Raw genomic sequence first — 24,625 nt, 5'->3', positions numbered from 1 at the left:
AAAACATATACGATTCATATATAGAGCATGTATGTTCCATATGTGCATTTGTATAATCGATATATGTTTCAAACATAACCAAGTTTCATAGATGATCATATATGTGTTCATATATGATTAATACGAATTTTATGAGTAGCCGATTCTCATATGTGATCAATATATGCTTTATATATGACCAATTTCGATATATGTCTCATTTTTGAGCATATATGATCAATATATGATTCATATGTAACCAATTTTGGTACATGCTCCAGATTTGAGAATATATTATCAATATATGCTTCATATATGGTGAATTTTCATACATGCTTGATATATGAATATATATGATCAATATGTTTCATATGTGTCCATTGTCATATATGTTTTATACATATGATCAATGTATGAAGCATATATGGCAAATTGTCGTATATGATCTATATATGACTAATATATGTTCCATATTGATCAGTTTTCAAGTACGTTCCATATATGCCGAATATATGATTCGTATGTGACCAATTTTGATATATGCTTGTTTTATGGACATATATGTTTTATATATGCTAAATTGTCATAAATGTTTTATTCATAGATATGAATGATCGATATATGAAGCGCATATGGCCAATCATCATATACGCATCATATATGAGCATTTATAATCAATTTGCGCTTTAAATATTGCAAATTTTTGCTAGAATAACTAAAAGATAAATTTGATCGTAGATAGTCCAAATTTTTAATACAATTTTCTCAAAATTGCTTTTATATTTGTTGCAACGTTATTGCTTGTCTACGTTCAGTCACAGATTGTTGAAATTAGCGGGGTGGTGGTCAGTTTAAATATCGTTAGACATCTCAAATTAAAAAAAAAAAATAGTAAACTATTTTTCTTACGATGTTCTTAAATAATTATTAAATAAAATTTATCGAAACAATTTGATTTTTTTTTAAATATTTATTAAGTATATTATTATTTATTTGTATTACAATATTTATATATTTAATAATCGATTGTTTAATTATTAACAAATAATTATAACAATTGCAAATAATAATAATAATTATTTTGGTATTTGTAAATTATTTATTTATTATTAATTATTCAAAAAAGTATTCGAGTACCTTGGAAACTTAAAAAGGCGAAGAAGGCACACTACACTTCGTATATATATTTATTTAAATTTAATAAATAACATATATAATTTATTTAAATATATTTAATATTATAATTTATTACAATTAAAAAGCTAAAAAATTTTTTTTTATTTACTTAAAAAAAAAAATTTTTTAATTTTATTTACAAATAATTAATATTTTTTTTTCATAATAATTTTATAGTTTCAATTAAACAACAACAAAAAATTATTAATTATTTTAATTAACATAAATTTAACAATAGGCACTGCCTATAAAATTTTTGATTCAATATTTAACTAATAAACATCCAATTAAATATAATTTGTCACAACGAATTTATACATTTAATTTAATTACGTATATATTTATATATAATGTACATTAACATATAATAATATAAATATTTATTAATTTTACGAATTTAAATATATATTATTATGTATTTGTATTTATTTATACATATTTTATACAGATATATTAAAAATTATCAATGTGGAAATATTAAGTCCTGTTTCCTATTCATTTTTTTATGATAAAAATTTTTATTAAGTTTAAAAAATTTCAATAATTTTTAAATATACTAATTTATCATTAAAAATATTTTTTTCGTAGCATAAAAATCGTTTATTATTTTATAATCGCAAAAATCGTCTTCGTAATTCTTGACAAAAGTCTGCATTACCGACATTCGGTTGAAAAAAGATTTATTTATCGATATTTGTCAAAAAATTTACTGGCACAACTGTCTTTATAAGACGCGGTCAAAATTTTTTTACCAGTTAAAAAACAAATCGCGTTGAAGTTCAATCAAGTGATTTGCGTTTAATTATAAAAATACAATAATTAATTTTTGAATTAATTATTATTATTTAGTATTTTTTATATCATTAAGGATTCGCTACGTTAATAATTTGAAGAACATCAGGGCCAATGATATGTTGATAAAAAGTACAATCATCACTAATTGCTGTCGCGAGAACCAGTCCTGTAACAATTGTAAAAACAATTATTTATTGTTATTTCTGTGGATTTTGGAAGAAAATTTTTTTTTGTCTGTTTTACCGACAGTCAGAAATTCAAGTAAAACTAATAAATATGTTTCATAATTAGTCACACTGAATTTCTAAAAGGAATGGATTAAAAAAATGGAGAATCTGTTTTACCGACAGTAGGCAAATGCTGTTAATATTAATATTGGGGATGCGTTGGGATCGCGTGATTGATTTTAGGTGCAGACAGAAGAAAACTTTTGAGGATCTGGTTTACTAGCAGTAGGTAAAAGCGGGTAAAAATAATATAAATAACAAAAAGCGTTTGAAAGACTCACTTTGACCTGGGGACTGACTAGATAGAGAAGGGGATTGGCCCTGAGTCTTTCACTTTCGTCAATTTGTCTTCGTATCTCCTCTCTCCTCATACTGCTTAGTACGCTGACCTCCTCTCGAGACAACGGACTCGTCGCTGTCAATTGGATCGGCTGGGCAACGTCAGGCAGTGATTTTTTTCTTTGCAGTGGCATCGCTGGGACTGGTATCGCCTAGTTAAATTTGGTATACAAAAAAAAAAAGAAAATAAACTCTACTTATAGTACTTTTTTTTCTAGTAGGTCATTCGATAGTTTCGTTTGTTGGTAAAGTAAATTCATGTCGCAATTTGACTCGGTCGATAAAAGTTTTCATTTCTCGATAATAAATGTTCCAAAATAATGGGCAGTTTCTAAGAATTAATAAATAAGTCAACTCAGTCGATAAAGAATTTTTATTTCAGTCGGTAACATTTTTTTTACAAAAAAATGAGATAAAGTCGACACCATAATTGAGTTTGCTATCAAATAAATTTTTCCATGAATCGAAGGAATTATTTTTCAATTACTCGTGGACCAGAATTTTAGGTCTATGTTACCATCTAAGTCAACATCATTTTATTTTTCCAGAATTTATTTACAAGACTTGAATCTAGTGTAATTTTTATTACCAATCTAGAAAATCCTGAGCTTTGTTACCAACTGCATTGAAAACTGTTGTCATCGGCCGATAAAAAATTTAGTTTTTGATAAAAAAAATTCGTATAAAGTTTTAGTCAATAATTTGAGCCTGCATTAATATTTTTACCGACACGTAAGAGTCTTTTTTACCGACCGATTTGAAAATTTGCATTTATCGACCGAGAAAAAATGAAGAAGTCAAGTAAAATAATTTTGAAATTCATTCAAAATTGAAGATAAAATGAAGATGAAAATATAATAAAAAAAAAATTATACCTCAACAGGAGGTGCAACAATCCATGACTCTGAGGCTCTACGAGCCATCAGAGCTGGACTACACAAAAGTGCTTCCTCTTCTTCATCTGGCTCTGACCAGAACATTTTTAACCTTGTGCTCTTTTTATATTTTTTTGAAATATTAATATTATTATACAATTCTAACCTTGCCTGAATATATATATATATTTTTTTTTTTTATCAATTTCCTCACTGAATATTCATAGAGTATTTAAATTCAAATCACGTTCAAAACATGATTGAAAAAATAGTTATTAGTCTAATAAGTATTCACCAGATAATTAATCATCACTCTACCACGCGATGGATCAAAACAGTCGGACATTTTTCATAGTTAATAATTAAAAAATTTTGATTATCAAAAAATGTTTTTTTCAGTTCAATTTTTTTTTTTGTTTTTTGTTTTTTTTTTTTTTTTTGAAAAAATCAGTTAAGCAGTTAATTAAATAGAAAAATAAGTCAAAATAGTATAGTTAAATAATAAAGCGAGGTTTAGTTATGAAGCTAGAGCACAGACTGATGATCGGATGTACCTCGTATGACAAAAATAACTCTAGATACTTAAGAGACAACTCCCTGAAGATGTCCCCACTTAGTCAACATCGAAATAGCCAAAAGCTTAACCGTGAATTATTTATTTATTTATTTATGTTTTTTTTTACTTTTATCTCTCTCATATATTTTTTCTACCCACACAAATTCCTGGCACTTAAAAAATTAAAAGAACATTCTGACGTAAATCTTTTTAAGAATTTTGAGAAACATTTTTGGGGGTGATGAAAAAAAAATGAATTATATAGTTGTATATATAGAGATATATATATACTTATGTATAATGAAGTATATGAAAATGTGATATATATGTAGATAAGTGTAAATAATTAATATTAAAAAGACAGCAGTGTCTAAGTTTAATTCAAAAATAGACTACACGAAAATAACACTAGTCGCTAGTTAACTTGTACTAACATTCGATTGGACTTAACAGGGATTGAGTGAGACAATTTTTCAGACAATATTTATATGTATATATTGATGGACATAGTTTTTGAATGAGTCATTTTCGTTAAGAGAAATAAATTGTGATATAATTTTATCTTTTTGGAAAACTTATGAAACTGACAATTTATAACTCTTGAAGAAATTGAAATTTAGAGATGCGAATTGGATCATTTTGAAGAGGGAACGTTGAGGAATTATTTTCATTTTTGTTTGATAGGGTTTCGATTGATAGTTTTCGAAATATAGATTTTAATAGATTAGAATGCGAAATGATGAGATTTTTATGGAAAAGTTTTAAGTTTATAACTTTTAAAATTTGTAACTTTGAAATTTATCAAAATTAAGGAATGGAATTAGGTTTATTTTAAAGTGTTGACTTTTAGCTACAATTTTTGTATAAAAGATTTTTGTCTAGAATTGAAAACTTTGGAGATATTTATTATTGAAGGTTGATAATTTATTTGAGATACTGCAGAGTTGGTGAAATTTTTTTTTGTCACTTAAAAATTCATAATTTGAAAAGTTATTGAGATCAAGAGACGAGTTTGGGCTCATTTTCAAGAGGGAATTTTAAGGAACAATTTTCATATTTGTTTGATCAAGCTTCGATTGATGGTTTTCGAGATATCGATTTAGATAAGTAGAAATAGATTTGAAGATTTGCATTGTAAAACTTTGACCTTTAAACTTTAAACATTTGTAACTTCTAAACTAATTGAGATAAACACTCGTTCTTGGTCTCATTTTGAAGCTAATACCTCTAACTATAATTTGTGTTTGTGTCCTATTGACTTTCAAGCAATAGTTTCCAGAATATGGATCTATATAAAAACATACATCTAGTAATATCCACTTACTGTGGAAAATTTTTCAACATGTTGCAAAAAATTTACTACCCCCCCCCCCTCCCGGCTCTCTTTCTCTATAACTTAAAACTAGGAGGATTAGAAAAACAACATGCATCTATATACATATATTTTATAATTTTTTGTTAATTACAGCAGAGATACATTTAATTAATTCTAGTAATTTCGGTCCTAATTTTAAACAGTTTTTCATATCAATGAACTCTAATAGATTTTTATAATAAATTATTTTTATTATTACGTTAAATATTTGTGTAATTATACTTAAAAAAAATTTAATTAAAATAAAAAAAAATGATAGTAAATTTTTTTTTCGGAAAACTTAAATAAGAAAATATTTGTGCGGATATAATTATTATTCTTATATTATATATATATATATATATATATATATATATATATATATATATATATATATATATATATTTGAATGGACATTTTTGTTTCATTATTTGATATCTTATTATTGTATACATTAATTATAATTTAAATAATTAAATATCATTTAATTTTTTTTTTAAGATTAGATGGAAAGCTCGAAATTTTTTTTTTCTTTTCATAATTTACACAACGCGCTTTAATTGTATATTATGTATTTCATATATAAATATATATATCTATATATTCTGTCACATTTAAAATTAATAAGCTAATTAATATATTTATTATTATTAGTTTGTTTTTTAGTTATCATTTGTATAGTAATTTTATTTTATTTATCAGAAAATTCAATATTCTCTTCTTGGCACTTTTATTTGTCATTTTTTTTTATTCAAACAAATTCATTTATTTATTTAACTCTCTCTTATTTATTTTTATCAAGGCAAAGTTATAAATAAAATTGATTTTTATTAATTCGTAGGTTTAATTAAAAAATTTATTAAAATCAGCCTTAAAAAAAAAGTTATAAAAAATTAATTAAAAAAAAAAAATCAGCCTTTAAAAAATTATATGGAAAACGTAAGTAGTAATAATAATATTACATGCATATGTATGTAAAAAAAAACTTGTCCATAGAAAAGTTTTGAATTTAATATTTTTCATAACAAAAAAAAAAAGAAAAAAGAAATACAAATTTTAGAAGACGAAATAAAAATCCACGAATTATTTTTTTTTATTTTTCGTAAATAATTCCATGGTAATTAAAAATACGTAAATTTTTTTGGAATAAAAATTGTAGATCACTTAATTTTCTAAAAAAAAAATCTGTAATTTTTTTTTAACGCGGATATAATCCAGAGAGAAATCGAAGTAAATGCGGAACGGATGACTATTTATTTATTTAATCTCCTTGGAGTGAAATTCACTTCGAAGGGATGTTTATTTCAATATTTAAACTCAAAATCGAAGTGAATGTTGATTAAAATAAAATTTACATAATTTTGAAATCACTCCGCAGAAAAAAAAAATTTCCAATTTACCCCACATACGGAGTGATTTTTTTTTCAATAGTATTCCACGCATATGCACGCAATTTTGTACAATGGACGTTTTTTACTCTTCTTAAAAAACTCAAACCAGAAATTAAATATTTAAAATTCAAAAAATATCAAGAAAATTTTTATTTAAAAATTTAAATCTTAGTTTTCTATGAACTTCGAAAATGACTGGAAAAATTTAAATATATATAAGAAAAAATTAATTTATATTATTTATGTATATATATTTATATATATCACAGGTAATAAAGATCCTGGCATAATAAATATTTCAATAAAAGTTCATTATAATATTTTTTCATTAATAATATTAATAAATATTTATCTTTCGTTTCTTTCGTCATCAAGGCGCTTCAGTTTCTGGACATTTTTAAAATACACACATATTTTTTTTCTTATAATCTATTATATTCATAAATATCGAATCAAATTTATCAAATAATTAATCACACGATTAATTCAAAAGTCCTTTTTTTTCTATTGCCAAAAATATTATCTATTGGATCGAATTTCTTTTAATAACTTTACGAGAATAAATTCATATTTATGCTATATATATTTAATATAAACAGTTAAATTGTTAGTGTATATATATAAAGTGTGTCAAGATTTCAAATTTTTTATTTATTTAATAAGCTATAGATTTAAATATTTAATAGCATGCGTTAGAAAAATAATTTATTTGACAAAAGGCTTCGTGAAGGTGTGGAAGAGAGTTAGAAAATATTTTAAAAAAATATTAATATATATACATAGGTATATATATATTTATAATATATATAGAAAAATATAAAATAAATAATTGTTATTTTTAAAAATTTAAGGGATTTTATTTTTTTTATCTTAAATAAACGGTCCCCGCCTCCACACCAATCACGATTTTTATTATTATTATTATTATTATTTTTTTTTTTTTGTTTATAGATCAATAGCATTTTCAACCGAGCAACAATTTTTTTTTTCTTAATAAGATTTTACATTTCACATATATTAGGGTGCGTAATTTCAGAGCAACATTTTTTTTTTGCTTGTGGAAAAAATCATAGACTACAAAAAAAAAATTTTCGCGCAAGAAAAAAAATTCTATCTCGATTACAACTGTCGCTCATTGAAAAATTCGATTTCCATTTAAATAACGCGGGAAAAATTTTTTTTAAGTTAAAGTTTAAAATACAAATTTCGATATTATTTGACTTTTTTGGCGAAACTCAGACTTATAACAAAATATCATAGGACTTTTTTTAAAGACCATGTCATCACCAACAAATTATCTCTTGAAATGCTTTTGAAATTATGATATGCTCTTTAGTTATTGCATTTAAATATCAATTTCTTTAAAAAAATCATGTTCTGAATTTATTGATAGTAAAAATAAAAATTTTAGAATTTGAAAAAACTTATGAACGAGTAAATTTATCAAAAAATAATAAGAGACTTTTTTTGTAGAATGTTCAATTTCTTATAAAATTGCGTATCAGTCTATGATTTTTTCCCCGAGCGCTTTAAAAAAAAACTGTTGCTCTGAAATGCCGCTCCCTAATATATGTATATAATATATATGTATATATATACTTTTTTTCTTATATAGTTATTATTAATTATAAATAGTATACATTAATTTTAAAATATATCAAATATATATATCTTTATATATATTATATGCAGAAAAAAAATTGGAGGGCATCTGTTTGCATTATTATTCTTATTGTTATTATTATTATTTATTAGTATTTTTTTCATCAATTAATTAATTTATTAATTAAATAATTAATAATTTTTTTTTCAAGTATAAAAAATCTGAGTTTTATTTTTTAAATTCATTTTAAAATTTATATATTTTTTTTAAAATTATATCAGATTTATATAGATTTTATAATAAGCTCGGACTTAACTTACTTGCATTGGCATTTATTTATATGTCAATGTAAATAAAATTTTTATTTTTTAAATTTTAAATAAATTATCGCGATAATTTTCTGTTAGAATTTTTTTCCACTTTTGAGTTTATAAAAAAAAAATTTTAAATATTAAAATACCCTTTGAAAAAATCTTGAATTTTGTAGAATTGTAAAAAAAATAAATGAAAGTTCGATAATAATTAAATAAATTGTTAATTAAAAAATACTCATAGAGTAGCGGGGGCCTTGGGTGTTGCGTTGAAGGCGGGGACCGTTCCTCTCGTGTCCTGGGTTAGCATGCACAAAATACACATGACAAAAACACACAATAATAAAAATAATTTAAATAAATAAGGAAAATAATTATTTATCAGCTAGTTAAGTAGTTAATTGGAATAAAAAAAAAATTTGAAAATTTTAATCATGGTAATACTGAACTAAATTATTAAGAAAAAAAAAAAATTTTTGTTAAAAACTCACTTTCATTTTCCCGCCGCCGCCAGCCCCGCCACCACCTATTGATCCGCGAGCAGGTGTAACATACAAGCTCTCAGTACGTTTAGGTTGGACAGCACTAGGTATTATTTCTTGACCGGTACCACGGCGTCTTAACGCACCTTCAAATTGGCTGGTCGTTGGTGCTGTGTATGTTGGTGTAGCTGCACCACTTCCAACAGCTGATCCGTTTAATGGTGTCCCTGATCTCATTATACTTCCGCCTCTTCCAGTTCTATAAATTAAATAATAAAAAAAAGAAAAACAATTCAAATTTTTTAACCCTTCAATTATCGAATCCTGATACAGTGGAAGCTAAACCGACAGCTCCCACATTATTTGTAAGAAATTAAGGATGGGGGGTGGGGGTATCAAAATTGGGAAGTGTATAAACTATAGATTCTACTGTAAAAAAAAAGTTCCGAAAATTAGAACTTTTGTCTGTATAGCAAATTTATTAAAGTCTTGCGCAAAATTAGTCACCAGTGTTCTAGTTGTCTACGTCTTTAAATGACGTCTTACTGCCGAAACTGGTGAAGACTTTTAAATTTCAAGTTTTGTGCAGACTTACAAGATACTTTGGGTTATGTTGTATCGAAGGAACTGTGCAAGTCAACACATCGCTCGATGATATAATTTCTTACACATTTCTTCAGCAAAACTTGCGCAGGAAATTTATTAAAGACACTCACGCATGGTTTGCGACAGATTTTTTCTACAACCGCTGTATATGTAAATATGTATATATATTTATATGTATCGTAGGCCAGAGGAAGGGGTAAATCTTGCGCGAATAACGCGTATGTCTTTAATTTCTTACGCAAGTTTTGCTCAAGAAATGTATAAGTGGTTTTATAAACGAATTATGTGTAAAAAATCTGCACTATTACTTCGTACAATATCATGTGAGTAATACAAAAATCTCGACTGTAAATCTTGTAGAAATATCTTGTGACAGATTTATACTTATAGATATGTAAAGACGTAGACTTGTAAGGGGTTTCTGCAAGACTCTTTTACAAAATTAACACAAGGCTGCTACTAAATTGTCTTTCGTATGTCATCTTGTGCAAATCTATGTAGTGATTATCAAAAGTTTTAGTGATCAGTGTCTTGATCAGAAACTCGGGATGGAAATTGTTGCAGGGGATTCTTAGTGGTTAAATACTGGGAAGCTTTAAAGGGTCAGTAGTAAAAATAATAATAACAATAGTGATAAAATAAAAATGACAGCTATAGTAGAATAATTCTAACCTTTCGCCATCCTGTGATTGTTTATCAACGGACGGTTGACGTGATCCAATTAAGCGATTTGTACGATAACGATCAACGGAACTATCACGACTTGGTGGTCTTTTGTAATGATCCAATCTAAAAATACAAATAATTAGTCACAAATATTAATATGTTAATTACAAATAAATTGTAAAAAATATGCGAAGTGGATAATTGTATATAATTTTTTTGATAGAAATTTATTCCAACATTAAAATATTATGGAGTGGCTGCGGGTTAAAATTAAATTCACAGTTACTTCGAATTGCCTTCGGATTTTTTACGCTAAATGTGTAATAAAAAAAAAAAAAAACAAAGTAGTGAATATGAATGTCGATTTCTTACCGATCATTCAAAGACTGGGCATTGACGACCGTGTTGGGTCGATCTTGTTGACTCAAAACTCTACTATTTCTTCTTAAAGTGCTAATGTTTTGCCTCATTCCATCGTTTGCGTCTCCGTACTGATTTTGTTGTAATTGTTGTTGTTGCTGTTGTAGTTGTTGTTGTTGCTGTTGTTGATGAACTTGTTGTTGCATTTGCTGTTGCTGCATTTGTTGATAAGTCATCGAATTATAATTCGCGTTTCCATAATTATTCATTCCCTGAATATGATCATAATCATTAATTTATTACCCAAATTTTTTAGTTTATTGTTAAGGAAAAAAGTAAAAAATTCTAAACATATTAACTCTACTTTTTTTTTTTTTTTTTTTTTAAAGCCGAAAAAATTTCAACGAAAACTAATACGGGGTTAAAATCGATGTATTGATTTATTACTTCAATATATCGATTTAAAAATTCAAATCGATATTTGAGATTATCGAACTATCGATTTAAAAAATTCAACATATTGATTTAATAATCGATCTATTGATTCAAAAGTTATTATATCGGTTCAAATTTATGAATAACCATATTGACTCCGAGATATCGATTCGATCTTCGATCTATCGATTAAAAAAATTAAATATATCGATTTATTAATCTAGAAGTTAATATATCGATCGAGATTTTTAAATATCGATTTCAATTTTGAGATATTGATTCGACCTTTGATCTATCGATCTAATAAATTCGATATATCGATTTTAATTCTATAAATACTTAATCATAAAATTTTATTACAAACATCTAATTAAATATGAAAACAAAATATATATTAATTCCAACAACAAAAACCTATAAAATGATAGCTTACACCATAAATCTGTTGTGGTAAAAAATTGCTAGGGGCCATACTCGTCGGGTCGTATAAACTCTGGTTTTGTTGATAAATCTACACAAAATAATAAAATAATCCTATGGGGTCCGCGTATCAAAATAATTCATAAATAAATCAAAAACCATAAGAAATTACCATTCACCAAATTTACTAATACTAAAAAAAAAACAAAACCAAAATATTAACCTGTTGATTAGGAAATTGATATCCATGTTGAGGTAGATATCCACCGGCACTACTGCCACCTATGACACCACCAGTAGAAATACCACTATTGGTAATTTCTAAAACTTGTTGCGTATTAGCCAGCGGCCCTAAACCAAATTGCCCGACATTTTGTGCATACGCATTTGAATTGTTCATAAATAGTCCACCTTCACTAACACCACTCATACCACCCCCACCACCATAACCATAATTTTGACCACCGCCATATTGTCCCATAAGTCCGGCATTTTGTGTTACAGGATTTATTACAGAAGTATTATTATTAGTATTATTATTATTATTATTTGTTAATGGTATTTGATTGGTCATTGGTTTCATACTAGCACGTCTTATTGATTGTGTTAATGATTGATTAAATGTTTGAGTCGAATTTCCTTGATTCCCAATACCGATACCCGCACTAGCGCCACCAACTGAGCTAGGGTTCGTTGCAGCGCCACCTTGCGTAGCGTCAGTAGACTTAACTTGGGTGTTTTCTAATGCCGATGATTTAGCGGAAGTTGAAAGGATACTTTTAGAAGGTTGTGTATCCTGGGGTGGTGGAACATACTTGGGTATTTCACGATTACGTAAACGTTCAAGTCCCGGTTCACGAAAATCTGGGGCAAATTGTTTAGCTGTTTGTTGAGCTAGCTCTGAATCTTGTCGCGCATGCTCGGCAGCAATATCCGCTAGTTCCGCTTTACCCCGCGCTGTCGCTGTACGTGAAATAGCGATGTCGGATTTTTGTAAGGCCATTCTACTGGAACGTACGGCTGCGTTCACTGCGGCGTCTATCCTTTCACGAAATTTAGCTGATCTTATTAAAAATATGTGTTTCTTTTTTTGTGAGGTTATTAACACGTTGTTTTTATATTTTCCCTCTTCTTTGGTACCGTCACGAAATGTCGTTACTCCGTAACCATATTTACGGTTATTGAACCATTCACCTTCGTAACGTAAACCATCACTACGTTCAGAGATACCAAAACCTGTTCGTTTATCATTTTTCCATTCTCCTAAATAAGTCTCAGTAACTGAAGCATCCATTTGCTCATCCTGTAATTATAAATACATTTTTATATGACGGTAATTACTTGACATGAAAATTGTTTGATGATTTGAGTAGACAGTCAAATTCTCCATTAAATGAGTACCAACAACACTATATTTCAATAAAGTCAAATTTGATTATTTTTTGTAAATTCCGCCATTTTGGATTTTTTTACTTCTTCCAAATATATTGATGTGGGTACTCAAACAAACGGAAATTTACTCAGGAATTTGAATATGCTACTATTTTTATTTTAAAAAAATTTTTCATTACAATTTCATGCTACGAAAAAATATTACAGCCAAAATTTTTTTTATAAAAAAAAATCAATATAATTTCAGAATAGTTGATCAAATTCCCCATCAAATGAGTACCGACAACACTACACTTCAATAAACTAAAATTTAATGATTTTTTAAAAATTCCGCCATTTTGAATTTTTTTACTTCTTCTAAATATATCGATGTGGGTACTCAAATAAACGGAAATTTTCTCACAAATTGACTAGTACTAATATAAAATTAAAATTACCTCAATAACGAATGACGCATTACTATCGGTATGTACTGACGCAGATGCTTGACTATGTGAGCTTTCAGTTGACATCCATGACGCAGAACTAGCATTGCTTCGTATACTACCAACAGTACCACGTTTTTCTAAGTCACCAGTACTTCTTTGCTTACGAATTTTCAAACCCTAGAAAAAAAAAGTATTTTTGACATTTACATTAAAAAAAAAAAAAAACAAAGTATTTTATATACCGAAAGAATTCCTTTCTTCAATGATTTCTCCGTCAAACTTTTTCGTCTCGCAGGTGGATCATCACTTCGTGCTTTTAATACAAAACCACCTCGACTATCATCAACCCGACGATCCCTTCGATCTGTTGGTTCTGGTGTCGGTGGTACTGCCGGTGCACCATCGGTACTTCTAAGTGACGTTAATGATGCACGCATTTGTTTCGGTGGTTTATAATGACTAGCTAATCCAAATGGCGCACTTGTTCTTACTCCATAACCATGGCGCATTCCACGTAACCATTGCCCCTGATAAGTTCCTTTAAATTTTCAAATTAATTCATTTATTTAATACCTCACATATTTTTTTATTTTAAATACATCGTGATTCATTTACTTTCTAGTGTTTTTTTAACGTCATATTTTTCATGTTATATTTATTTTTGATTAATGACTTACTTATTTGTCATCACTCATATTTTTCTTTCTAAATGTTTTTTTGACTAATTTTTTTAGATATTTTTTTTTACGGCGGGAAATTTTTTTTAATAGAATATTTAAAAATTTTTTTATAAATAATTTAAGTAATAATATTTTACGTCATAATATTAAATTAGCTAGCAAAAGTTATTAAAAATTTATAGAAATTAAAAGTCAATTATGAAAAATTATTGACTCTTTTTTTTTTTTTTTTATCAATAAATTAAAAATTAAAAATTTTTATTTATTTATGAGTTTGTAAAACGAATTTCTGAGTAAAATAATTAGAAAAATGATTGTTTTTACTCACAAAAAGGGGCAAATACATAATTATTGCGGGAAATTTGAAATTTTTATTGAAAAAAAAAGTTTTTTTAATTTCTAGATTTTTTTTTTAACTAAATTTTTTTTATTTTATAAAATTTTGTCACTAGTAACATTATATATTTCATATATATTTACAAATTTCTATACAAATTATGATCAATCCGAGCTCAATCGAACTCGAGCTTTATTTATTTTTTTTTTCTTAACAAAAAAAAAAAAATTAAATTCTATTAATTTCCAATAAAATAAAAAATTTTTATTTTTCAATTTATTATCCGCATATCTGTAATTTTATTTGGCATAAAAATTTTTTGGCAAGATACATAAATTTTCGTAATTTAACGCGCGAGCTTCGTCATCAATTATAATAAAACATTGTAAGTTCAACGGTCATGATAAAACTATAATATTTATATTTAACATCTTAAATAATCCAGCTCTAAATAAAAAATAAATTCCTGCGATCTACAGAAAAAAAAGAAAAAAAAAAACAGTAAAATAAAATAAAATAAACAACCGAAGGAATTTGAAATTTTCTCTAAAGTAATTGCATAAAATTTTTTTCACCAATCGCACTTTACATAATTATTTAATAATAATAGCAATTATAATAACAATAATAATAAAAAATATATATATATATTTAAAAAAAATACAATTGTTACAGTCCTGGCTTTTTGGTACGTGGCAAAAGCGGCTCGACCGCCTGAAATAGCGCGCCACGTATCATCATCCAATGTAGTATAGTAATGGTAATAGTTGTTTTATTTAACTCGTGTTGTACTACATATATACGTTTAAATATATATATATGTACCTCGTGTTTAGTGAATAAGTATTGGGTGTTGGCGTGAATTAGTCTTGCTAGTGTGTATTTCGGTCTACAGCTTCTTTCAACTATACTAGGATCTTGAACATCCCACGAGGCTATCGCCCGGGAACTTTTATAACTTTATTATTATTATTTTAAATTTCCCGCTATAAAAATTTTTAATTTTAAAAAAAAGGGAAGGTACATTGTAAAAAATTTACAAAGTTAACGTAGAGTAAATCCGGAGTGAATGCTGGGCTGTTGATTTTGTATTTATTTAATCCCCTTGAAGTGTAATTCACTCCGAAGAGAAATATTTTTTAATATGAAAATTCCGAATTGGAGTGAATGCAAATTTAAATAAAATCCGACTTCATTCCTGATTTTTTTCAGTGTTTTGGTTTCAGTTCGATTTTCAAAAACCCAGTTTTCAGAGAGATCTTGACGTTTTGAAATCCTAGAAAAATATTCGGAAAATTTTCAGATGAATGTACGCATCCGCGTGTGTGTAATGTAAATTTTTTTTGCCCGACGATATTTTTGGAACGAATCAATCGATTCGAGTGTTCTTTTGGTAGCAATCGAAATAGATCACCAAGACTTAGAACTGATTAGATTTTTTTCGTATCTGTATAAAAACGAATTAGTGAAAATTACATGACAATTATTATTTTGCAGTGAATTAACTTATCGCGGGTGAAATGTATACCACTATTTGAATTAGTGACATTCTTTTGACTAGTAAACAGTTAATAGTCACCATTTTCACTATTTAAAATTTAAGAGAGTATTTCATAAACCACTTGTCCGATTTGCCTCAAAATATAATCAGTTCTAAGTCTTGAATCTTTTTCGATTTTGCCGCCAAAAACGTTCAAATCGGTTGATTCATTTCAAAGATACCGTCGGACAAAAAATATTTTTTTTCAGTGAAATGTATGTTCCTTCGGTCTAACAGTTTTTTGAGCTCGAAAGCGGGAAGTTCTGGGATTGTCCCGCAGGGGTAAACTGGGATTCTTTATTCCAATGCCTATTTATTATTTTTAAATTAAATTATAAAATTTAACTAACATTCACATGAGATTGATTTTGGCTGTGTTTGATTTATGCTTTTTAAGCCGCGATAAAGGGCGATTCAAAAGTATTCAGAAGCATCAAAACGTATTTAAAATTTTTTTTCTAATTGTTTCTTTAAAATTTTTAGTAATTCAAGTGAATTTTAATGAGTATAAAATCGTTAAATAAAAACGATACACTAAATTTTGTTTTAGTTTAGTTTAGTTTATTCATTTTAAGAGTTGTATGCATCTAAATAAAGCTCTCAAGAGGCAATGAAGCAGAATGAAATGCAATAAAACTTATCTGCTACACTGATGCTACTGTTTTTAAGTGGTTTTAGCTATTATTACTATTTAACCAATCAAAATTTTATTTTACAATATTAAATTTAGGCTGATGATAATAAAACATCAAGTGAAGATGATAAATTTATATTTATTTAATTTTAGATTATTGATTTATAAATTTATTTAATTATCACATTCGTTTATTTAATAATTTAATTATACAAAAATATATAATTCAAATTTCGATTTAATTAAACTCATAATTTTAATTATTAATTTTTCTTTTAACTGAGTACTAATCGTCGTTTGTTAAAGAGAATTTAGTTATGAGTTAAATGAGTACCCACATAATTAAATTAATAAAAAAATTTTTTATTGTGAAAATTTTTAAGTTAATCATTTACAGTCATCATAAAATTTTTTTTTTAGCTGAATAATTTCTCCGCGGGGGTTTTTAATAAAAACAATTAATCAATTTATATTTTTTTATCAATTGCCAATAACTCATTTAATTTTGCCATGAAATATTTTCTATTTACAAAAAATTATTAATTAATGATCGATATTTTTTGTGTCAATAATACTTATACAATATATATATTTTAATTAAACAGCGTCTTTTATTCAATTAATTAACCAATTAACCGGTTATTAGACAAGCCCTACTCTTTCATCTTCCAGCAGTACACTGAGAGACATTTTTATTATATAGTAATAAAATTTATTTGTATTTAGTAAAACACGTATTTTGGTCATGTGCAAATAAAACCTTTACTAAATACGAATAAAAATTTTATTAAAATCCCGTTTCAAATTTTATTAGTATTTAATATGTGTTTATTAGTATCGACCAGATGAAAAAAATTTTTGTCTAATTATATATGATTATATATGTTCATATATATGATCATATATTGTTATATATAATCATGCATGAATATATGTGGGGTCACATATAATTATATATAATTATATATGACCCCATACATAATCATGCATGATTATATATAACGTCATATATGATTATAATTATATATAATCATATATGAACATATATAATTATATATAATTAGACAAAAACTTTTTTCATCGGGAATATGTACAATTTTATAGATAAATAGATTTAATTATTCACATCTAATGAACTCCATTGTAATTTATGTACAAAACCAAATTCATCATTAGATGCATTGTTTACGTAGGATGTGTATCTTTTTTTTTTTTTTTTTTTTTTTTTTTTTTTTTTTTTTTTTTTTTTTTTTTTTTTTTTCAAATTAACAGCAGTCAAATTTGACACTTTCACATGAATTAAAAATGCCCGTCATAAAACAAAGCTTGTGGTGATTTTAGTAGACACATATTTGTATCTAATGAAATTTTATTAAATACTAATAAAATTTCATTGAATACTAATAAAGTTTGATTAAATGCTAATGAAAGTTTATTTTTGATAAAACTCTCATTTATATCTCTGTAATCGAATTTATTATTGTAGAATGAAATTCATACTTATATGTAATTAAAATTTATTAATATGTAGTAATGTTTTAGAAAAAATTCTAATACGTGTTTTTATTACTGGTGAATAAATTTGTCTCTCAGTTTAGGTATACTGTAGATCGAAGTGTTTAAACTTAAAACACTTAAGTGTTTAGTTGTCTTTTAAATACATAGTCACTTTCTACACACTTGCAAACGTTTAGAAAATGACTCCAATGTATTTAAATGGCAACTAAACACTTCGATTTACAGTGTACCAACTTTGCCACTATGGCTTCAATTTTTCGCCTGCACTACAGGAGGCCTTTAATATAATGCACAATTTGAACAATAATACCGATATTTGGAAAATCAACAGGGAAAATAAATTCAATAAATTGTTCTTGGTATATATCAGAAGTAAACATATAATGTATTATGATTATAATATCTCTTGCTTTTCTATTTTTATATACTATCTATATGGAACACTATAAATTGCTCTGCTGTTGGCTTCACTACTTATAATGCAACTCTCCATTATTTTTAAAAATTATTTTATCTTTTTTTATTATATTAGGAATTTAAATATAATTAAAGATCACAAATTATTCGAATCAAATACTAAAATTTAATTCAAAATTCAAATTAAATCATTCGAAAAATTTGAATTATTTTTAAATTCTCAAATTATTCAAAATATTTTAATTATTTATAAATTATTTGTAAAAAATTTTTATTGTTTATCACAAAAATTACAAATTCGTAGTTTGTATCGAATATTTGTAATTCAATTATAATAATAAAAATTTGCTAATAATAATTAGTGTCAAATATCAAACAAAAATATTTCACTAGAAATTCGAATCGAGTAATTCGAAAAATTCTTAGTATTTAAAAATTTTTAAATTATTTAAAAAATATTAATTATTTACAATTTTCCGAGCTGTTCGAATTATTCGTAAATTATTGAATCGTTTTAATAATCCGTCATTTTTTTAATTTTTAAATTGACTGAAATATTTTAATTATTCGAATATTCAAATAAATGAATCACAATGAATTAATCATAATTTTCAATTAAAAAACAAAAACAAAAGATTCAAATTTACCTGAATCGGCATAAGTTTCCGAGCCATAACCATCTTGTAATCCATTAGACCAAGTTCCCTCATACCTAGCATTTGAAGTTGTGGATTGTCTTACACCATAGCGACCTTTAAAGCCTTGAGTCCACTCTCCACGATAAATCCATCGTCCTCGAGTTTCCATACCCAGCCCATGACGTTTCCCATTTTGCCACTGGCCCTCATAAGCCGAGCCACTAAAAAAAACACACACGAACATATAAAAAAAAATATATATATATATGTATATATTTACACCCAACAAATTAAGACCACAAAATATGACAGGAAAGAAACGAAAAAAAAAAAAACATGAAAATTAACCTCGGCCCAGTTGAGTCTAAATTTAAAAAACGAAAAAAAATTTTCAAGGCTAGAAAAAATTTTCCTCATCCATCAATTAAATTTAATAATAACAAATAAAATATAGTAATAATAATAATAAAATATTGAATAAATACCCCGTGGAAATAATATTAAACACGAGTGACTGAGCTTTCAGGTCGAGGTCACAGTGACCTAGACTCGACGTCGTACTTGAACCCTCGACCTAATTCACAAGTAAACTCTCCTATTTCCCTACGGTAGTAGATGTCCTCAGAATTTTGAAATCGGTTGAAACTGACAGCTCAGTAGTCTGAACCACTTTCATGTCAGCCCTAATTTAGTTTACATTTTTTTTACAATTTATGTCTTTCCATAATTTTTATTTTTAATCAAATTTAGTTACAACTCCGTAGTTTTCGCGAAAAATTTTACATAGCTATCAGTGATATTCCCTGATTAAATAAAACGGTTCACTCGATGTTGAATGTATATATATTTAGTAGTAAAATTGAATCGTTTCTTTTAATCAGGGTTTATGATTATTAATTATTTTTTTCTGCGTTGAAATTTTTTAAAATTCCTAGACGTGACATTCATCTTTTTTTGGAATTTTTTTGTAGAAATTTGAAATTTTGAGGAAATGTGTAATTTTGACGCGTTGGGTTGAAAAATACTGTCGGCTTTATACAAATATATTTCAAATATATTTATCAAGTATCGACCACTTGAATTTTTATTTTTTTTATTTTAATCAAACCGCTTCAATTTCAGTAAAAATCAAAATGAAAATTTTTACTGAAAAAAACAAAAAAATCTAGTAACTTTTCTATTAAAAAAAAATCATGAATTTTGTCGAATTTTTTCCAGACAGAATACTCACTGTTAAGATGAAAAATGAAAAAATTTCTGGGTACTGATTTTTCTAATTCTAAAGATTTAGAAAACAATATCCCTAGGATTTACAAAAATTACTAAAAGTTTAAAACTTATAGAAATTTATAAGTCACTAGGAATTTAAAAAATCACTACGTATTCAATTTTTATACACGAGCAAAATAAAAATTTTTCGTGAATTTTGAAAAAAAAAAAAAAATATTTACACATTACTAGACAAATAAAAATAAAAAATTTCAATAATAATCCAATAAATTACACATTCTAAACATAAGGAATATAAATTTAAAATAATTTACTTATTTATTAAGATATTGAGCCTTCTAATCTAAAGATCAAGTATCTGACCCGTAACTGATGGGCGTGAGTTCGATTCCCCGTTCCGGAATTTTGATTCAAAATAATTAAATAAATTTTTTTATTTAAAAAATCCCTCATTTTTCTTATCATAATTTTTATCAAAAAAAAAAAAAAATAAAATTATCTAGTCTTAAAAAAATATAATTGTAAAAAAAAAAAATACTGACCTTGGCCAGGTGTAAACACCAGAAACTTCAAACCCGTAGTGCCAGCTACCGGAATAAGCTCCTTGACCTTTGGGACCAGTGCAAACACCATGTCCATGAGCTTTTCCATCTTCCCATCCACCGCAAAAAGTCCCGCCGTCATCAAAATCAAACCTCCCACCATTAACTTGGGGCCGACTAGTGGAATTGCCGGCAGCGGTACCCGAGGCAGGGCCCACTTGCGATGGACTCGTCGGCAATTGGGCCCCACCAGCGACTCCATTGGGCGCCGCGGGGCCCCCTTGGCTCTGCTGTTGTTGCTGCTGCTGTTGCATCGCGTTCATTCGTCACCAGTCGCGTGTATGACTCACTCCCGAGCAATCTTCTTCCGTCATCCTTGCAATTTTGACACTCAATATGACCGGCTCGTCAGATTCCTGCATAATTTTTACTTAGTTACCATCCTCACGCTTTTAATTCATCAAGTTCAATTTTTTAAACAATTTTTTTTTTGCAACACTCACAATTAATTTTATTTTTTAAACGAATTAATTTACATTTTATTATTTTTTTTTTTTTATAAATAAAAATAAAGTTGTTTATAAATTATCAATACGTTTGGCAATTCTTTAACTGTCAAGCCATTCCAATCCGTCGACGTGGCTCGTATAAATCGGCCAGAGCCTTCTCTTATTCTTTCTCTCTCTCTCTCTCTCGTTTACTCTCTTACTCTCTTATAAACTGTAACTCAGTCGTGATCAAAAATAACCGGCCTTCGCCCTCGTAAGAGAAGAATCAGAGGAAAAAGAAAGAGGGTGAGGTCGTGAAAATAACCAGAATATTAATAATAAAAAAAAATTTTTTATTTATTTATTCTTTTTCCAAAAATTTTTTCAAAATTTTTTTCTACGCCCCATTTAACTAAAAATTTTATTAATTCAGCAAAAAAAACGTATTAACTCGAAATTTGAATTTAAAAAAAAAGCGCGAAATTTAAAAATTCAAAAAATGTTTATTTATTTTCTTTATTTAATTTTCGAAAAATTTGTCAAAAATTTTTTCTACCTTCAAAATTTACCAAAATTTTTACTGACTCAGAAAAAAATTCATTAATCCAAAATTCAAATTTAAAAAAAAAACCGCGAAATTTAAAAATTCAAAAATTTTTTTTTTAAATACAAAAAAAATAGCATGTGGGTTACAGAACGCGTGCGCATTGATCGTATTTAAATTTATATATCAGCAACATATGTGGCGCTAGTGTAGTAACATAAATACATATATAAATAAATATATATATACACATATATATAAAAAGCTCATATACTGACATGAGTAAGCTCGCAGGGTCTGGTGCAACTTTACCACCGTCTAATGTTACGCAATGGCTTCTATAAGCATCCGAGATCTGTTTGGAATTTATTCCCCCACATCAAAATTTTCAAATTTTACATCAAATAAAAAAAAAAAAACAAAAAACAAGAAATGTTTGAATTATGCAAATGAATTTTAAAAAATGAATGATAATTAATTGCTATATGAAGCGTCTCTAGTCGGTCAAGTGAGACTAGCTGGCCTAGGGCTTCTATTTATATCATGGGGTAGGGAATTGTTCCGCGCTACTAGTGAGAAAACTAGTAGAGAGAGAGTAAGTTTGAGAATTCCTTTCGTATGTGAGTAAGTGAGTTGAATTATTTTTATGTATTAGTTTGTAAGAGATAGAGACAGAGATTGGGATTGGGGGAGAGAGAAAAAGAGAGAGATAACGATGAGCTTACGGAACCACACTCGTTGGTCAATGCAAAGAGACCGGGTTTAAACCATTTATAAATAGGAGAACAAGTTAAAGAAGAGTTAACGTATCGAGGAAAATCAACCAGTTAAATTTTACACACCATTTTTTAGCATATATATATATATATACATATCATATATATATGTAAATATGTATCTATGTATGTATCTAGCGCGTATATATAGTTGATATAGACATATATATAAATAAATATAAAACCACGCGGTGGCAACGTCGCTCAATATTCATGACGTCCTTATAATATCGTATCGATTTGATGATCTGTTTTTTTTTTTTTTTTTTTTTTTTTTTTTTTTTTTTTTGACACTTGAATAGGTATGGACCTTTTTCTAATCGATTGAATTTATCAATTTATTAGATTCCTTTTTAGTTTTTTTTTTTTTTTTTTTTTTTTATATATATAGAAAAATTTAATTGATTTTCGAAGAATTTCTTTTTCTATCTTTGGAAGAATTTAATTTAAGAGCAATTAGATGATTGTATTCTATATTTGTTTGGGTAACTTATTTTATGTTGTAAGGACAATTAATTTGTTTTGACTAGGGGAGATATTTATTTATTGGGTACTTTGTTGGAGCTTTTTTGGTAAAATGGGAATTGAGTAAATACATTGTGAGATTTTTTATAAGTCAAGGAGACAGAGTGAATACTGTATGTCAAGATAATTTGTTTTTAATTCTAGTGAATTTTTAATTTAAACAAATCTAGTGAATTTTTCCAACGAGTGTCTAGTAAATTTTTTATTCAAGGAAATTTATTTTCGCTTTAATAACAATCTAGGGAATTTAATATTGCAACAAATCTAATAAATTTTTCTGTAAATAAAGAAAAATCATTTTTGAACAAATCTAGGGAATTTACTAATGAAATAAATCTAGTAAATTTTTATTTAAAAAAACTAGTACATTCTTTCTTTAAAAAAAAACTAGTAAATGCTGTTATTTTAAAATTTCAGAAAATTTTGAATTTTACAAAATTTATAAACTTTTTCTGTAATCTAGGGAATTTTTTAAATCCAGCCTTACCAACCTCCGAAAAAAAATACCTAGTGTTTACTTAGTGACTTCAAAACCACTTACAAGTTGAAAAAAAAATTAAATTCACGTAACTAATTTAAAAAAAAAAAAACACAAAATCACCATCACTTCACAAATTTATTTTTTCCTTTTCATCATAAAAAATAAAAATTACCAACTCACATTTTTAAAATCCCTATTACATTTTCCTCTAAAAATGAATACGAAAAAAAAAAAAAAGATGTACTACTTAAACTGTAGGTTAAAACTAAAATATTAACGCGCCGTCTTCCATCACGAGTACTACTACCACTTTTTTTAAAATCTTCATATTAATTTTTATCTCTCTCACTTCTCTTTCTTTCTCCCTCTCCCTTTTTTAATTTCCCCTTCTTATTCCATTTGTTTCGCCTCTTGGTTTTCGTCAACTTATGCTTCTACTACTTATACTTGTACTTCTTTATTTCATTTTCTTATTCTACTACTTCTCTTCTCTGGTTTAGTTTAACTTGCAAGTAAAGCCAACGAAAATTCGGTCACGGAAATTTCTACGTCGCGGAACTTTAAGATGATCACAATTAACACAACACAACACTAACTCATTTTTAAATCTTAATAAATTACTATATATAAATATATGATCTCAATAAATAATAAATTAATTTTTTTAAATTAATATCATTTATCCTCTTGATAAATATAAATATTAAACTCACTTTTATTAAATTATTAGATATAAAAAAAATAAAAAAACAATTTATTCATTTTTACCTGCATTTATTAATTTTTTATTGCAATTGTGATAAACAATTTTGTTAATTTTTTTTTTACTTTTTTATGTTTCATTAATATTTTTTTTTTTTTTTTTTTTTTTTTTTTTTTT

General features: G+C 26.5%; 2 protein-coding genes across 8 annotated transcripts in view; one reads left to right on the top strand and one right to left on the bottom strand.

Moving 5' to 3' along the window:
- The window catches only part of LOC103579801 (RAC-gamma serine/threonine-protein kinase), a 65,404-nt gene that overhangs the window by 28,105 nt on the left and 12,674 nt on the right, over positions 1–24,625 (top strand). The gene's annotated exons all lie outside the window — the stretch shown is intronic.
- Positions 1,633–24,622, bottom strand: LOC103579798 (AF4/FMR2 family member lilli). 6 transcript variants are annotated; one of them, XM_053740066.1, is made up of 12 exons: positions 24,514–24,622; positions 20,932–21,347; positions 19,169–19,380; positions 13,638–13,933; positions 13,405–13,572; positions 11,799–12,878; positions 11,589–11,666; positions 10,733–10,992; positions 10,367–10,483; positions 9,098–9,347; positions 2,459–2,668; positions 1,633–2,116 (listed from the first exon to the last, which is right to left on the bottom strand). In XM_053740066.1, the coding sequence occupies exons 2-12, from the start codon at positions 21,252–21,254 to the stop codon at positions 2,030–2,032; spliced, it is 3,081 nt and encodes a 1,026-aa protein (XP_053596041.1). In that variant the 5' UTR covers positions 21,255–21,347; positions 24,514–24,622; the 3' UTR covers positions 1,633–2,029. The 6 variants fall into 6 exon arrangements, with proteins under 6 accessions (XP_053596041.1, XP_053596038.1, XP_053596040.1 ...); XM_053740063.1 differs by lacking the exon at positions 24,514–24,622 and adding an exon at positions 23,756–24,408; XM_053740065.1 differs by lacking the exon at positions 24,514–24,622 and adding an exon at positions 23,926–24,408.

The sequence above is a fragment of the Microplitis demolitor genome, chromosome 6, assembly GCF_026212275.2.
Source record: "Microplitis demolitor isolate Queensland-Clemson2020A chromosome 6, iyMicDemo2.1a, whole genome shotgun sequence".
Taxonomy (NCBI): Eukaryota; Metazoa; Arthropoda; class Insecta; order Hymenoptera; family Braconidae; genus Microplitis; species Microplitis demolitor.
The sequence above is the reverse complement of the archived record's forward strand: the minus strand, read 5'-3'. Positions and strand labels throughout refer to the sequence as shown.

Coding starts and splice junctions, on each gene's coding strand:
- LOC103579798 (XM_053740066.1), bottom strand. CDS start 21,254: ATGAACGCGATGCAACAGCAGCAGCAACAACAGCAGAGCCAAGGGGGC. Junction 19,381..20,931: donor GGTGTTTACACCTGGCCAAG/GTCAGTATTTTT, acceptor TGTTTTTTTTAG/TGGCTCGGCTTATGAGGGCC. Junction 10,993..11,588: donor TACCACAACAGATTTATGGT/GTAAGCTATCAT, acceptor GATCATATTCAG/GGAATGAATAATTATGGAAA.